Below are 17,475 nucleotides of genomic sequence, written 5' to 3' on the forward strand. Positions count from 1 at the left end.
TATCGCCTTTTAGAGAGGGACTACCATTTTATTGATGAAGTACAGGAAATAAAAAGGCAATTCTCAAAATTACAGAAATCAAAAAACGAATCTACATAATTTCTTCCCATATCAAAACAAATCTAAATATTTTCTTCCCAAATAGAAGAGCCAGCACCAATCACGCCAACACTCCTCATACCATAATAAAGTCAACCCCCTCCCCCTCCATCGAAAAACTTTCCCGGAAAAACACCAAGAAAACTTCGTCCTCCTCCGAACGGCCATGGCGAATTCCAACTCTTTCGACCCAGAAACCTCCACCTACACGTCTCCCCGCCCGCCGCTCCGTTTCCCCTCCGAACCCGACCTCACCCTCACCTCCCATCTCTTCCGGAGCTACTCTTCATGTTCCTCGTCTGCCTCCCCGCAGTCCCCGGCCTTGATCGACGCGGACTCCGGCGAGTCCCTCACCTTCCGCCAGCTCAAGACCCGCGTCTCCACCCTCTCCCACGTCCTCCTCCGCGAGCTCCACCTCGGGAAGGGCGACGTCGTCTTGATCTTCTGCCCAAATTCGGTTCATTTCCCTGTCTGCTTCCTCTCCGTCGTCTCCGTCGGGGCCGTCGCCACGACATGCAACCCCATGTACACTCTGCCCGAGCTGTCCAAGCAAGTCGACGACTGTAAGCCCAAGCTGGTGATCACCCTGCCCGAGCTCTACGACAAGGTCAGAGGATTCGAATTGCCCACGGTTTTGCTCGGCTCCCTGCAGCCCGGGCAATCCGCCGGCTCCAGGATCTGGAATTACTTCGACCTGGTGGAAACGGCGGAGCCGAAATCTGAGTTGCCGCCGAGTTGCGTGGCCCAGGACGACGTTGCCGTCCTTTTGTACTCGTCGGGCACGACGGGGACGAGCAAAGGCGTGATCTTGACGCATAGGAACTTCATTTCGGGCTCTCTGATGTTTACTGCTGATCAGGAGAGGTACAAGGAGGGCAAGAATGTGTTCTTGGCCTTCTTGCCGATGTTCCACGTAATGGGCCTCTCGGTAGTCTATTCGCAGCTCACGAGAGGGAACACCGTCGTGACGCTGAGGAAGTTCGAGTTGGAGAAGGTGTTGGAGTGCGTGGAGAGGTACCGAGTGAGTTACATGTATGTGGCTCCTCCGGTGATGGTCGTGCTGGCGAAGTGGAGGGCAGGAAAGAAGTATGATCTGTCTTCCTTGAGGCTGATTGGCTCTGGCGCTGCTCCTCTGAGTAAGGATGTTATGGAGGAGTGCGCAAAGAATATCCCCCATGTTGATATCGTTCAGGTAACTGAGCCAGCGGGCTTCATTCCTGTATGCTTCATTGATGTTCTTAGGGAAATTGAGGGTATTGAAATGTCTATATGCTTCTTTGCTCCTGTTTGTTTTGCTGAAAGGTGAGGATTTGAGATAGTTTATCATCCAGGAAGAATAGCAATTCAACAGTTATTGTTAAGGATAGTCGACCAGGCTCTAGCTTAGTGAATATTTCAATTCACCTTGGATAGCATCTCAAGTAGACTAGCCAGTATGTTTACAATGCCAGTCAAATTCTTCATGTCCTAGGAAAAGAGTTAGAGTCACTGTTAAGATAGCCAACGGAGTTGTGCTTGCACGTTTAGGAATAAAATAGGATATAATATGATACAAGTTGGATAGGATAAATCGGGAGATATAAACTGGATAAAATTATGTCATGGGAGAGGTGGAATAAAGGTAGATAGGATTTCTAATGTTCATAAAAGAAAATTAATTTTTCTCAAATAACCTTATTAAATTTAAAATAAAATAAAATTATGTTTCAATATAAATAAGATTTGAACTCTAATTTAAGAATTTAAAATTTAAAATTAAAAACGTATTTTTAAATTTATATATTCAACTTTAATTCTATCTTATAATAAACATTCTATCTATGAATTATATATTTACATTTATTATATTTATTTCAGGTATTTTTGTATTTTAGGTATGTTAGTACAATTTACTATTTGATAAAATTTTATCAAAGAATAATGAAAGTGGTAAAAAGAAATAATAAAGAAAATAATTTAAAAAGGAGGAAAAATAAAATAAAAGGAAAATAAAAATAAATTAAGAAATAGTGTAACAAGAGATTTTCACCATCTCCATTTATAAACTTTTAGGTTCATTTACAATGATATCTCGTATATATTAAAAATATATATACATTATATAATATGAATATATCCGACTTTAATACTGTGATTTACCAAATAATAAATAGAATATAGAAAAATCCCAGGATTTTATATTCTATCATATACAGTCCTATCTTGGTTAGAAATCCGAACGACCAAACGTAACTTTAGTGAATATTTCAATTCGCCTTGGATAGCATCTCAAGTAGACTAGCAGTATTTTTGCGATGCCAGTCAAATTCTTCATGTCCTAGGAAAAGTTCAGAGTCACAAGTGAATTGTCTTCCCACTATCGATGGCAATCTCTACCAAATACTAATATGAATCGATTGAGCAAGCAAGAACAAATAGTCTATGGCTTTACACCTAGTATGAACTGCCAGGCTCTTTGTGATATGGCATGTCCTAATGTGAATCCTCCATGCTCTGAATTGGTAGGGGTACGGTATGACGGAAGCTTGTGGAATCATATCAATGGAGAATCCCAGAGAAGAACCTAAACTTTCTGGTTCGACCGGAACACTTGTTTCAGGAGTGGAATCTAAAATTGTCTGTGTGGAAACATTGATGCCTCTTCCGCCGAACCAGTTGGGAGAAATTTGGCTTCGAGGACCGAATATGATGAAAGGTAGAAATATGAAATATTTCTCAACATTTATTGAAACATCAAATGGGCTAGCAAGAACTGTAACTCCATCGTTAGCATGTGTTCACGAAAGTATACACAAATTTGGTTCTCCTCTGGTCATGACAGAACTTGATTTTTGGGTGTATTAACAGAATTGCCCGGATCAACTTCACATATTTTGGAAGTCTGAAACTGGAACTCTCGGAAAATAATACTTTCAAGATGGAATTATTAGTGGCACGACTTTTGCGGGAGTCAACATTGTTTATGATTGTGCCTTCATCTAATGTGCAATACTTTGGAAATGGGGTGCTAAATGTTCATTACCCAGAGAGCTTCTATTAATCAACTGCAGTATTTACATGGAAGGTCATAACTCTACCAAAATGAGGCTGCTTTTCTCATTTTGACTGGATATCATCCATGATACCTTTTCAGGTTATCTCAACAACCTGGAAGCAACAAAGCTGACCATAGATGACAAAGGATGGGTGCACACGGGAGATCTTGGGTATTTTAATAGAGAGGGCCAATTATTTGTTGTTGACCGATTAAAAGACCTCATCAAGTGTTATGGTTATCAGGTAAGTAGTGAATTCTTGTGACTGATAAATCGAAAGTTTCGCACGTTTTTTCCTTGTTATAGAATATTTGCTCGTCTTGATTCTTGGAGGGCTGATAAATCTCTTGGCTTCAACAGGGAAATGCTTGGTCGGATAGAGTATTAATCTTGCGCTTGTCTATGATTCGCTTTACTACATAGTTTTGCGCTTTTATTCATTTTATGATCGAGTATCTAAAATTTTTTTTTTTTTTGTTCAATTAAGTGCGTCATCGTTTTAAATATGAGTCAATGTGAGGCCTCTGCTATAATTGCAGACAAAGCATGCCAACGTGGACACTCACACCATCAAATAGCTATCAGCGTCCAATGTGGCCTATTGAGATGATGCCATGTCAGCATAGACATGTTAGACAGCTAAAATTGTCCAAGTCGGCAATCTTTGTCTGTCCTCATAACCCAACACCTAAATGGAGACGAAACAATTTTTACTAAATGAACGAGTCATGTCACCAATTGTGCTTTAGTTTTGCCGAGTAAGCAAGCTACATTAGCAAAATCACATGATATTGTAATTTATTTAAGGCCTTTCATTGAGCTAGATTTAAAAAGTTGAGACAATTGATTGAGCCCAAAAAAAAAAAAAGTTCAGGTATTTGATTGTAAAACAAACAAAAGCACAGGTACTTGCGTTATAATCACCCCTAATTTTAAGTTTTTTGTTCGGTTATCATTGAGAGCCTGTGACTTGTTTATTCCTCACATTCATCTAGTTAATTGTTGCACCCCATTTTTCTATGCCATGACTCATTTTCACATATCCACCTGGATTAAATATTGTGGGGACTGTTAGAATATAATTGCTCTAGATGCCTTAATCTTTATGCATATTGAGAATATTCAGATGTTTAGATATGATGACTTGTATGCACTACTCTGATCTGACTCAATCAGTTCGACCCTAACCCCGAATTCGTTCCATTGAACCTCAAAATTTCGTTAACGTGTACTGTAGTATTCGGTTCATGGATCAGAAAAGTTCATGGATCAGAAAAGACCCGACTTTGGCTATGAATTGTTCTGCTTGCTGCACTCATGAATTTTACTGCTATACTTCTGCTTTCAGGTGGCGCCAGCAGAGCTTGAAGGACTGCTGCTTTCACATCCTGAAATACTAGATGCTGTCGTCATTCCGTAAGCAGGGATCATGTGTCAATTGTCAATTTTGTCAATACGGAAAAAAGAACGGCCAGTGCTGCTTAATTTTATCAGCTCAAGATGCACTGGGATGACTTTTGAATTCTGAGTGTCTCTATTACTAGGTTTCATGATGCTAAAGCTGGTGAAGTTCCAATTGCATATGTTGTTCGGTCCCCCAACAGCTCACTCACCGAAGTCAGTGTCCAGAAATTCATTGCCAACCAGGTAACGGATTTCCTATGTGATGTCTCCATCTTAACTTGATGTTGGCTTATTATTCAACTAGCAAATTTATTCGCAAACATGAAAAGCCTCAGCTTACGGTATTCAATGCTGCTTAACATAGTTTCACGGAATGAAATCTTCCCATCTTCAACACTTTCACAGGATCGACAGAATTGTCTAATGTTTTCTGTGGAACATCCGATCTGATCCCCCGCTATCCAGAATGCTAAGAAAATTATGGGTCCTTCTGTACGTAGGTTATGAAACTGCAATGTCTATGCTTATGTATTGAATGATTGTCTCTGGTGCTTCAACCTGAAAATGCTCCTCTGTTCCCCAGATGCTTGTTCAATCATTTTAAGCCGTTATGATGATAACTTCCTATGAAGCAATGGTGATGGGAAGACGTGTTTTTGCTAGCTATTATCTTCTTTGTCATCCTCAACAGGTTGCCCCGTTCAAAAGGTTGCGGAAAGTGACTTTCATAAACAGTGTGCCAAAAACACCGGCTGGGAAGATTCTGAGACGAGAACTCAAAGAGAAAGCTCGATCCAATATATAAGACGGCTTAGATTTCTGCCACTGAAAGGGAATATGTGGATGCACTGCACGATCGACTTCTTGATGGTCCACCTTCAGCTGATGAGTATGTAAGTCTTGATAGATTGGTCCATCCTTTAAAAGGTTAGTGAGAGACTGTTTCATATGAACTTCGATTTAAATTTTGTTCTGTTAAGAGTTGAATCAGGCAGCAAAAATTCTCCGGTGTGAACTGGAATACCCCATTTATTAGCAACTATGTGGAGATCAGCTAAGCTTCTGTATTAGGAAGTTCGTTAAAACACACTTCATTATGGACAGCTAGTAAAACATTGAATTAAACAAGTTTAAAAATTTTCAATGCAAGCATATTTAAATCCTTGTAATTTGCTTGAAATTTTAATTTGGGTCCTCTTCAGTCCTGTTCTGCAATTTGACTTTTAACAACTCGTGAAATATATGGACTATAGCTCTTGACAATAATGAGACACTAGCATGGTTGTGATGTGATCTGCAGAATGAACCCAGAAAGCGTGTGATGAAGCATGCTCGCGTATTATGATCACCGACTGGTATGTGAAATCCAAGCCTACACGCATTGATAATAACGTAAACGAGAGACCCGTTAAGGGCAGAAAGTAAATTAAAGAAATGTCTGGAAAATGTGTGGCTTCGAGCGGCCGAGCTCAGCTACCGCTTGAGTGAGCTATCTCATTAAAGACGGCGCGGTTTCAAAATATTCTTTTGTTGACTTTGGGGCGTGTGTGGGTGTGTACATACATAGAGAAAAGGCCAAATACAAATGAAGATATGTATCCAATACAAAATCGGACGTACTTTTCAACCGACAAAGTGATAAATTCTTTTGCTTGGGGATAAAAATGGCTATTGCTACATGTCATATGGTTCGGCCGTGGAAGCTAACTTGTACAATGATGACGAACCGAACATGTATAATAAAGGTGAAACGGCGTGGTGTCCTTGGCTGAGACCAGAAGGGATGGGTCAGCCAACGTTATAGATAGGGTTCGCGAATTTGCGGGGAATTTGGGGCAAAAGTGAAATTAGGGTTCTTGCACTTTAACAAATCACAGATTAAGGGAATGCATTCGTCAATGTTCGATTGGAAGCAATAGGGAGGGCTTGAACTTGTTTGCTGACTGCCGACGTCCTCGATTCGAAACTTCGATCTAGCTGAAGTAGTTCGGGGAAAACAAAACCCTAATTGATCCTCTTCTCCCGAGGTTCAGTCCTAATCAAAACCAAGCCCATATTATTAAGCTCCACAATTGATTATCTTGAACTCAATGAAAAATTTGAAATCCAACTTATTTGGGGTAAAACCCTAATCGCACATCTCTCTTCTCTGTATTTCATAATCTTCATTCTTGAATTTTAAATCCTGAAGTAGGATCGATTTCTCAAATGAGTCCCCAAATTGGCATTGTCTCAAATAAGGTCTTTTTTTTTGTCGATTATATTCTAATTTTCAACTCACTGTTAGACTTTTGTCCAATCTCTCTCTTTGTAAGGTGTGAGACAAATCTCATACCTTAAGCGAATTGTTCTCACCCAACCCTCTTGAAAAAAGGGACGGAAAATACAACTCAACCCATGCTTGGAGGTAGGGGTATGCAAAAGAACTGGGACCTGCTCGGACCGCCTAGAACCGGTGGTTCTTGAAGGAATTGGTCCGGTTCCTGGTTCCGTGGGCGGATTCGCCCATCCGGACCGGACCGATTAATTTTAATAAAAAGAATAAATTTCGAAATTACTAATTAGCAAATCTAAATTTTAGAGCTCCATCTCCTCTCATGGTTTCCATGTTTTAATAAGAATTTAGTAAAGTATGTAAACTGCCTTTCAACAACTCAACAAATGGCTCATTCAAAGAATACTTTCGGGACTCACATATGACACTATGTTTAAGAATATGTGTAGTATCGGTGGAATTGTTTCTACAAAAAAAAATTTAGTAAAGCAAATGTTGTAAGAGATTGAGTATTATTAGAGGATAAAGGAAAAGATAATCTACATATGACAATCATCCAAAATCTTGAACTTAAAGAATATTTTAGATTTCAACTAAAATGATTCAAAAATAGGAGAAAAACCTATTTCTCTTTTTTGGTAGTGCTTTCTAATAAAATAAAGAAAAATGGTACCCTTAATTAAGCCGGTTCAATTTAAAGAAAAATATTACTCGATGTGAAAAGTACTCACGGTAGGATTTGGAAAACAATATTATTTTTTTTATGAGACCGGTTCCATGGATCCACCCGGGAACCGGACCGGATTGGCGGTCCAGTTCTCCGATGGATCCATGCAATAATTGGTGATTCCCGGTTCCAATTTTTTGAAACCGGTCCTTAGTGGGTGATTCTCGATTCTAGGCCGGGAATCGCCCACCCAAACCATGCACACCCCTACTTGGAGGATCTAGAAATGACCATGAAAAACCCCATAGATAGGAACACGCATAGTAACCGATGAAAAACCAAGGCCACCATAAAGGGCAGCAAGAGCAAGATGACCCATGGCTATATGTTTACTTGGGGAAAGGTAAAAGCTAAACCTTTGAGGTACTTTGAGGTCTCGAGTCACTTGAAAGGAGTAGTTGCAAAAAACAAATTTAGACAACCAGTAGAGCAAAAAGGCAACGTGCTCCTCATCTTCAACATCCCTTATCCGACAAGCGTGGGCTTTTTGGAAATCAATATAGGAAAAGTTTGTACCTTTTCCATAGAAATCACAAGCCGAAAGATCAATAGCACTAACATCATCACCATCTGGACTCAAACCAATAATGGCAAACACGTTAAGAAAAGTTACCGACATAGGGCCTAACCCAAAGAAGTAACAATTAAAGGACGACGACCAAAAGCATGCAAGGCTACCAAAAGATTGTGATTGAGTATCCAATCAAAGGTACAAAACTCCACAGCCTTGTCAATTCAAGCCTTGTGCCACATCTCATGCTTGACTGCCTTCAACCTATAGTAGCAATCAAAGAAAGCGAGGTCAACAACAGATGGTCTCTTTGGAATGAGAGATGTTCTTACACGTGCCGAGGAAAACATTCAGCAAGAAAGGGAGGAGGAACCGGTGTCCGCAAGCAAAGGCCGAGGATGATTTCATCATTTGCTTCTTTAGTAGAGCTTCAAGGCAACAAGAGAACATTGTTTGCATGTTCCTGTAACTAGATGGAGCGCTTATCGAATCGAAGATTGGATTTTTAGTCTTGACTGATCAATTCGTGTATTCGTTCCCTTCGAATAAGGGTCATCAAAGGGCTTCCATTTCTAAGGATATCCCTTTGTATTTTGATATTTCTCACACTTCTTGCAGGGATAATTTTTCAAGTTGATGTTTCCCATGCTTTTAATGAAATTTCTTGAGTATGATAAACTTGGTGATCTGAATTTACAAACTTTCTCGTGTTGAAGGCCAATAAGCTCATAAGAGGTCAAATTTCTTGAAAAAGATTTTGCAATCCACTAAAGATGTCAATAGGCTAATTTAATGAATGATGTAGAATGGATTGAGCTTACTAAATGAGGCATGTCAGAATGATAAAAGACAAACCATATCCTATACACAACCCCCTACTTATACACTTATGAGATGAGTATAGACAGATCCATATCCACAAGATAAAGAGTTCTCTTGCGAAAAGTATGACAACCGAAATGTTGAGGGACAATTCATTTCTCTATCACAAACACTACATTTTATCCATTACTCGACCCTTTTGAGCCCCATACACTTATGGAGATTTCTTTCAAATTATATCCGTCAAAAACCACCCAACATTGGGTAAAATGCAGGTAAGTCGACATCAGGTGGTGAGAAAAATAGATAGAAGTTTCCTTACTCTCACTCGCATCAATTTTCGGGTATCTTATTGCGGATGAACTCAAACGATAATCCAAATGCCTTAAGATGACGAAGAGCGTTTCTTTCTCTATCTCACACACTTATATCCATGGCATAGCCCACTCAAGCCTAAAATTTCATTTCTATATACGCATTTGGTGATTATCCCCCACATTGGGGCGAGGCAAATGGTGATCGTTCAAACAGCATGTTTAGAGCATCGACAAAAGACAAAGACCCCCAAGAGTCCAAATGTTAAAACATCATGTGGTTATTCAATGTATGTAGTGGGTCAAAAGTAAGAAAAAAAAAATAAAGCTAGGGGTATGAAAAAAGAAAAGCGTGTCTAATAAAAGTAAAGTCGATGCCCATAAACATAAAAGAAATGAAAATTAGGGGTTCGAAAAAGGGCAAATGCCCATAGAAGAAATGAAAAAAAAAAGTGTCAAACAAATTATTCTCAATTGTAAAAAAAAAAATTGTTTCCTTAATGGCGCAATATTCAAAGAAGACAAATGCCGAGTTCTTATAGTCAATGGAGCACATTATGAAGATAATTCCTGATGGTGAAGAAGAAGACTAATGGTAATGCCAATATGATCATCAGCTCTCATCCCTATACACATCTTTAAACCTATTATATGTTTCGTTTCTCAACTCGTGAACCTCACCAACATTACAACCCTCACAAAATCTTTTTGAATTAAGGTACTTGAGTTCATGTGTTTATGAGCACCACTCGAAGAAATGAATGCAAGATTATTTCCTTCTCATTTTGCAGGATTCTTGACTTATAAACCCAAAGATAATTGTGGAGGCAAAAGTACAACCCAAATGTCAAAACTTGGCACAAGAGGACACTCAACTGTCAAAAGTTAGGAAAATGACATTTAAGTGTTACTTTTTTTTTTTAAAGTGGGACACTTAAGTGCCACTTCCGACGAACCTTGCCAGAAATCTTACGTAACAATATTTTATTGTTTTTGCTCGCCTACGTGACTTGCCAAAGAGCTGATTCAGCTCTAACTCACTCAAAACGATGACGTTTCCATAGTTGACCAAAATAAAAACCCTGAATCTGCCAAAACAACGTCGTCTCCCAAATTGCCCTAAGTCTAAAACCCTAAATCGGCCAAAATCCCTATTGAAGTGCTCAAATCCAAGTCTCAAACCCTAATTCTGATTTGCCCAAAATTTCATCGTTAAATATTGAAAATGGAGAGCAGGACTCTCAGCAGCACCTCAAATTCCTCTCACCGAAGCGAGGGAGAAGGCTAGAGTTTTTGTTTTTGTAGGTTATTGAGTCCAAGAAGAACATTGTGGACTCAAATGAATCTTGGGAGAAGATTTTATGGATGCGTCCGATATAAAGAAGGGTCAAAGTGCAAATACTTCGAATGGGTCGATGCGAAATTCTCTCACTGAGCCACAAAGGTGATATTAGATCTACTTCATAAAAGACATCAATCTCCATCTATGTTTGTGGATGACTTGGACGATGTTGACTCAATGTAAGCTCAAACATCTTCGACTAAATTTTTAAGAATGAAGTTTCAAAGATGAAAATTGAACAAAAGTGTTACCGAGTGTTTATTATGATGTTGTTTTGTTGTCTATCATACTTTATGATAAAATGTAAAACACTTGAAAATAAGAAAAAGTTTATCCGACTACCATAGTTAAAAATGAGTGGATAAATGTAATTTTTTTGAATTAAATGTAGGTTTTTTTTTTTTTTTGAAAGATGAGAAGAAGTTTGTGTTGTTCCACAAAATTGCTGTGCTTTGTTTTTGTTTGTGTTGTCATATGTATTGTGGGTTACTTCTTGTGTTTGTGGGGAGGTTAAGGAAAGGGAATGAGTGAATTAGATGCTACTTGTACTATGTTTTTGCTTGTTCTTGAATATAAACCAATAATGATGGATGCGTATTGGGTCAATGTGTTGTGGTAGCTTTTTTACTTGAACCAAATATAAACATAAACCAGCATCAAATATTGAAATTGAATGAAGTTGTCATAAGTTAAATTACCATCACCTTCTCTGTTTTGCTACAAACTAGCATATGCACAAGACAAATATGAGTGATTACCGAATGCCATAAGTTGTATATAGTAATCACTTAAGTGTTAATCATAATAAAAAAATGATTACTTAAATGTTAAATTATTATTAAAATAATTATTTAAGTATCACTCGTAATTAAAAGTCAATACTTAAGTGCCAAATTTTTTTAGAATGTGATCAGCTAAATGCCAATTTTTTGTAAGTTTCTCTAAAAATTGCGCTAATCACCACCACTAGCTGCGCTACCAGCCATCACCACTAGGGGTGAGCGTGGTTCCCGGGTAGAATCGAGAATCGGAGGTTCTTGTCCGGTTCCCGGTTCTAAAGGAACCGGTTCCGGTTCCCGGTTCCCTTTTTTTGGGAACCGGCGGTTCCCGGTTCCGGTTCCGATTCCTAGAACCGGAACCGGTTAGGTTAGGGTTCTAAAAGTTAAAATCCCTCAAATCATTAACCCTCAGTTCAGTTGTCCACTCCCGTTCTCTGCCTTTGCCCCGTCCCCGACGCCGCTCGCCCTCGACGCCATTGTCGGACGCCACTTGCCCTCAACGCCGCCGCCGAACGCCACTTGTCCCGCCGCTGGACGCCAATAGCTCCCTGCTTACCCCGCCCTTGCCTCCCTCAACGTTGTCACCCCCGCTCGCCTCGACGCCATCGCTAGATGCCGCTTGCCCTTGATGCCGCCACTAGACGCAGCTCGATCCCCCAGTGGACGCCGCTTGCCGCTCGCCTAATCGCCCCTGACACCGCTCGCCGCTCGCCCAGCCGCCCCCAACGCTGCTCGCCCGATCACCCCGACACTACTTGCCCCCGACGCCGCTCGCCCAGTCACCCCCAATGCTGCTCTCCCCTAACGCCTAAGCACATAAGATGCCTTCCGCTTGGTCAGTCCTTTACAACAATTTTGGTACCATTTATTGAAAGAATCGAGTCAAATAATACACTTGAAGATAGTTCGAGATTGTGATCATATCGTGAATTTTCATCATGGGCTTGTATCATGTAATTGGGAATCTTCAAGTTGAATATCAGCTGAGAGAGGTCCTCAAAGAGTTCTGTGGCACTTCTACACCATTGTAGTCCCAAGTGCTTATTGTTTTTATTTTCTTTCAGGTACCCCTTTCAACATATTGAAGAAATTTGATGGAGAAACGGTAACAGAGGTTGTCCGTCCCGCCTCGCAAGGATGAGATACCGTGTTAAGAGATTGCCTCAATATCTCATTCTCCATATGCGGAGATTTACAAAAAAATAACTTTTTTGTGGAGAAGAACCCAACTCTAGGTACGCTTTTTGAACCTGATGATTTTAGTTGGAAAAAAATTGGGGAACTTTGATAATGATCAAATCAGCTATTTCATAATGATGTGATTTGATTTAGAAGACAATATGAAGTGGCGAATGTGAAATGTTGATCAAATTAGTACATTTAAGTATCCGATTACTTATGATTGCTTTTGCAGTTAATTTTCCTGTCAAGAACTTGGAATTGAATGACTACATTCCATTACCCACACTAGGAGATGAGGAGAGGCTGCGATCAAAGTATAATTTGATTGCCAACATTGTTCATGATGGTGAAGGTTCTTACAGGGTTTTTGTTCAGCAGAAGTTTGAAGAACTTTGGTAAATCTCTCTCTCCCTCTGTGTGATTTTTAGGGAAATAATACTGCAATTGTCATGTAGATTGACAAGTCCTACATTATGCTTTAGGTATGAGATGTAGGATCCGCATGTTTCATAAACGCTTCCTCATATGGTTGCACTCTCAGAGACATACATGTAGATATATGAGCAACATCAATAGGACAATTTTGGTGGCAAATTTTTTCTATGCCTTTTGCTTTGCAACTTTGAGACCCCAATGGTGCTGGACTTCAGATCTTCTAAAAAAGAAGTTCAATCTGTATGTGAGACTTCCTATAAGATCTGTCTCCTCGGAGCAGCTAGGGTTTTTGATGAACCTTAAATTTAGGATATCTTGCTGTGCTGGGATGACTGACGGCATAAACCTGTATTATGTTGAATGTATATGATCATTAGCGAAACCTTAAGCTTAGGTTACTTTGAGTAATTAAAAAGGGTGGATGCGGCGTATCTTTGATATCTATAGTAATTATATAGTTCTCAGGTTTGTTTGCCTTTCCGCATTTTTCAGTTGGCTGCCTTGTGCAATGGAAAGGAAAACATATTGATATCTAATGTTTTTCCCTTTTGTTTCTGTTCTTTTTCACTAGCATGTACTTCCTGGTGATTAATTTCAGATAGACTATTGAGGCAAATTTTCATATGCTCTTGCTGGTCCATCAGATTCTTCTAAACTTTGCACTTGTCTACCTGTTAAGCATATCGATGAAATGACACGACCACTGAGTCTGAGTCTTCATGACCTCAATGAGTGGACTTTGAGTCTTCTTTCTCATTTGCAGATGCTGCCCACCAATCAAAGCCAACTTGAATAGTTGAGGTTGCATAGGAATTTCCCTCATGCTCTTATGCTTTTCGGCATCAGAGTGAGTCGAGTTGCATTTGCAACTACATGCTCTTTTTCTTTTACGGGCCTTCGTACTTTTTGCCCTGTTCTTTCCATTATTGTTTCGCTAATTCTTTTTATCATATTTTGTTTGATAGGAAGATGATTTAGATGAGTCAACAACTACACCAGGTTCTAATTTTGCACACATTTTTATGAAGTTTCTGTTGTTTAGTTTGAATGGTAACTTCATAAATTTGAAACGATCTAAGTATCAACTTCTATTTGGCTTGTTGATTCTGTCATGCAAGTATCAAGCCTAGATATTAAGAGGTTTTTAGCCTTTGCAGTGTGCAAAAGACTATGATGGATGTTGTCATAGGTTCATAAAGTTCATAGAGAATTCAATCTTATTATGTAGTATGATGTTGTTACTTCTTTTTTTAATCTGATATATCAAAACTAAGTTTGCTTGTAAACTTAAAGAGTGGTTTGGAATATCACAATGCTGGCTTATAACATCAAACACAGCTTTTCCTTAAGATCTTACCCAATGGTGGGATTAAGCAATTGTTGCATAGTTTACCCGAAAATGAAACAAAAAAAAAAAGAGACCAAAAAAAAAAAAAAAAAAAAAAAAAAAAACCTGTTGGAACCTGGAACCAACCCCGAAACCTGTAACAAGGTAAGTTCTAGGTTCTTGGTTCTGACGGGTAGGTTTCAAGTTCCAAAAAATGAGAAACTTGTACCCGATGATAAATTCTAGGTTCCAGACATAACCTGTAAGGAACCGGGAACTGCTCACCCCTAATCACCACTACCCACACTAGGCACTCCAATCACCACCATGCTGGTGGTGTTGCTGCACAATGTACTAGTGCAAGCTGAGCCTTGCACTAGCTTGCACTAGTACGCCTAGTGTAATATGTGCAAAATGCACACTTACACCAGGTGCAACATAAGCCCCCAACCCCCACCACAAATCGATAATCACCAAGTATCACTAACCACACTAGCACCCAAGTCACCACATTAACACCCAACCACTACCTAATAGCCATTGTGCTAATGATGGGTCTGCTGTAGAAGGTGTTGGTGCAAGCTGAGCCTTACACTTGCACACTTGAACTAGATGTAGCACAAGCCTTACTGAACCCCAACAACAAACTCATTACCACCAAGCTTCGCCATCCACCACCACCAACCACACCAGCACTCAACTACCACCACAGACCTAACACCAATAGCAGCAAGTAAAAGCATAATCCATATCTTATAAAAAGCAAAAGAATGTGACAAGCAGCAAGATCATTCCATTGATATTGAAATTAAGTCTTACAAAATCAATGACAAATTAAAAAAAAAAAAAAGATAATCATCCATAGCAAGTTATTATAAACGTTTACAAAACTGACTCTTAAGCTTCACAAATCTTATCACGTCTCATCTCATCAATCAAAATGCACAACACCCCCTGTTTGTGCTCCTTTTGATGGGCTTTTCACTTGATTCATAATTCTTGCACTCTTTCTAGCTGAACGTGCAATTTTTTCTTCAACCTTCTTAGTATCCACCGACTCAGATGGAGCTGTAAATGTCCTAGGTTGAATTGATTCAAAAGGAGCTGCAATTGTCCCAGGCTGAATTGATTCAGATAGACCTGCAACTAGGTTCTTGCTCTCCTTTCTTGTTGGCGCAGCTAATGTTTTCTTCTTTGTTAGTGCAGCTGTTGATTCTTGAGTTGGGCTTTAAGAGATAAAAACCTCTTAACTTCTCATAGGCTATAAAAAGATAATAAATTGTCAGCAAAAGTTTGCAGCATAAATTAAATTAAATGCATCCAATAAAACTTACATTCAGAATGATTGTTCCAGTATGCTCATTTGTATAAAGGTCATAGCTATATTGTCTTAACATCTTCTCAAGTGCCCATCTTATTTGAAGAGAGACGTCACTTTCAAGAACTTATGATTTGTTGACTCTTTTTCTTGCATGTGATTTCTTGAGCCCTTCTTTTGGCCCTTCAGCTACAGCTGAGGTTTTTTCAACCAATTTTTCAGCTGGGCATCTTCTAGATGGCATTTGTGTAGCTACTCCTTCACCTAGCCTTCTTCTAGTTGTTCTTCTATGTAACCCTTCAACTTCAGTGACACATTTTGTTGGCCCTTCTGGTGGTACTTGTAGTGACTTTTGTAGTGATTCTTCTAGTGGCCCCTATTGCGACTCTTGCGGTGGCTCTTGTGATGGCCCTTCAGTTGGCAATTGAGCTCCAACTTACATTCTTTGAACCTGAGAAAGAGGCAAAAGACACCATAAATATAATATCAAGTCATATAATAACATAAAAATAAATAAATAAATAAAAACTGAATATAAATTGTTGAATTTACTAGGTATTTCTTTCTCTGCTGAAGAACGGTTAACTGAACTGATTGTTTAGCTGCTTGGGTCAATCTTTCAATTGGCCGTCTTCAACCTTACTTTTCTCGAACAGGCCATTCAGTTTCATGACTTACTGAGGTTCTTCTCATGACCTAACAAAGACATTACATATAAGGCCAAATAAGATATTATGTACATATTTATGATAAACCACAAAACAACATAAATATAAATTTCATGACCAACAGGGGTTTTACTTGTCGACTCACTTGGCCCTTCTATTTGCCTTTCTCCAACTGTCTCTTCACTAGACCCTTCAGCTAGCCTTAACCGTTCTTGTTGCTTCCTCAATTGACAATATTTAATATTGTGTCATGCTACGCGGCAATAAGAGCACGTCATCTTTGCAAATGTCCTGCTCATTCTTTACTAACCCAAGACCTCTCCCTCCACCATTCTTTGTATTCGTTTGGCCTTCCCATTTTTCTTTTTCAATGGCAAAGGTTGAGGTGCTTCATGATCCATCGGCTCCCAAAACTTGCTATTTCTAATTAGTTACATCATGAACTGGTACGAAACAAGGTATTTCAATTTTTTGTACCAATCATCGATATAATCCTCTACATTGTGGCCCTTCAACTAGATGACACATATGACACATGTACAAGGAATTCCACTCAGTTGTCATGCTCTACATGAACACTTCCTCGTATCGAGATGGACAACATACTTATTGAAACCCTTCATTATCTCATATCCGTCATCCCCATTCTAAATGGGATGACAATGCCAACTTGCAGCCAAGTTCTCACCCTATTTCTTGGCAATCTTAGGATCACATTGTCTAGTCCACTTTGCAACCTCATCTCTTTGTTTGTGCAGCCAAGTCATGACCATAACTCGTATATCATCAAGCATTGAGATGATTGGTTTGCATATGGCATCTATTATCTTCGAATTAAATGCTTCACATATGTTGCCGTCGATGTTATCGCACTTGAATTCTTCATTGAAGAATGTCTTACACTAATGCTTTGGTTCTATTTGAAATAGTGTAGCACCACCTTCCTTTGTCAACTGAAGTAGTCCTTCTTTGACTATCCTAAAGTCAGCAATGTCCGTATTCTTTGTTAATTGCCAAAATTACAACTGCAGCTTATCCCTTTTGTAGATCTTTGCCCAATTTTTGTATATGTGTCGCGCACACATTCAATGTTCAACATAGGGCAATAACCCGGCTATTGCCGAAACCAATCCCTACAATAATTCAAAGTAAAAAATGTAAGCAAATAACATGTTAATATCATAAAGTAAACAATCAATTTTTCAAAAAGTAAGCATTACGTTTTGTCGGTCATTCA

The 17,475-nt window shown here is 39.2% G+C and overlaps 1 protein-coding gene across 1 annotated transcript; it reads left to right on the forward strand.

The window, feature by feature from the left end:
* The first annotated feature begins 213 nt into the window (after positions 1–213).
* On the forward strand, positions 214–5,638 carry LOC104426337 (4-coumarate--CoA ligase-like 7). Its single transcript, XM_010039345.3, has 6 exons — positions 214–1,291; positions 2,605–2,794; positions 3,233–3,378; positions 4,483–4,550; positions 4,679–4,781; positions 5,230–5,638. Exons 1-6 carry the CDS (start codon positions 266–268, stop codon positions 5,341–5,343), a joined length of 1,647 nt encoding a protein of 548 aa, XP_010037647.2. The 5' UTR covers positions 214–265; the 3' UTR covers positions 5,344–5,638.
* The last annotated feature ends 11,837 nt before the right edge of the window (positions 5,639–17,475 follow it).

This window comes from Eucalyptus grandis, chromosome 11 (assembly GCF_016545825.1).
Source record: "Eucalyptus grandis isolate ANBG69807.140 chromosome 11, ASM1654582v1, whole genome shotgun sequence".
Classification (NCBI taxonomy): domain Eukaryota; kingdom Viridiplantae; phylum Streptophyta; class Magnoliopsida; order Myrtales; family Myrtaceae; genus Eucalyptus; species Eucalyptus grandis.

Excerpts from the sequence above, each read along its gene's own strand:
- LOC104426337 (XM_010039345.3), top strand. The coding sequence starts at position 266 with ATGGCGAATTCCAACTCTTTCGACCCAGAAACCTCCACCTACACGTCT. Across the intron at positions 2,795-3,232 it reads AGGACCGAATATGATGAAAG|GTTATCTCAACAACCTGGAA; the intron begins GTAGAAATATGA and ends ATACCTTTTCAG. Across the intron at positions 4,782-5,229 it reads AGAAATTCATTGCCAACCAG|GTTGCCCCGTTCAAAAGGTT; the intron begins GTAACGGATTTC and ends CATCCTCAACAG.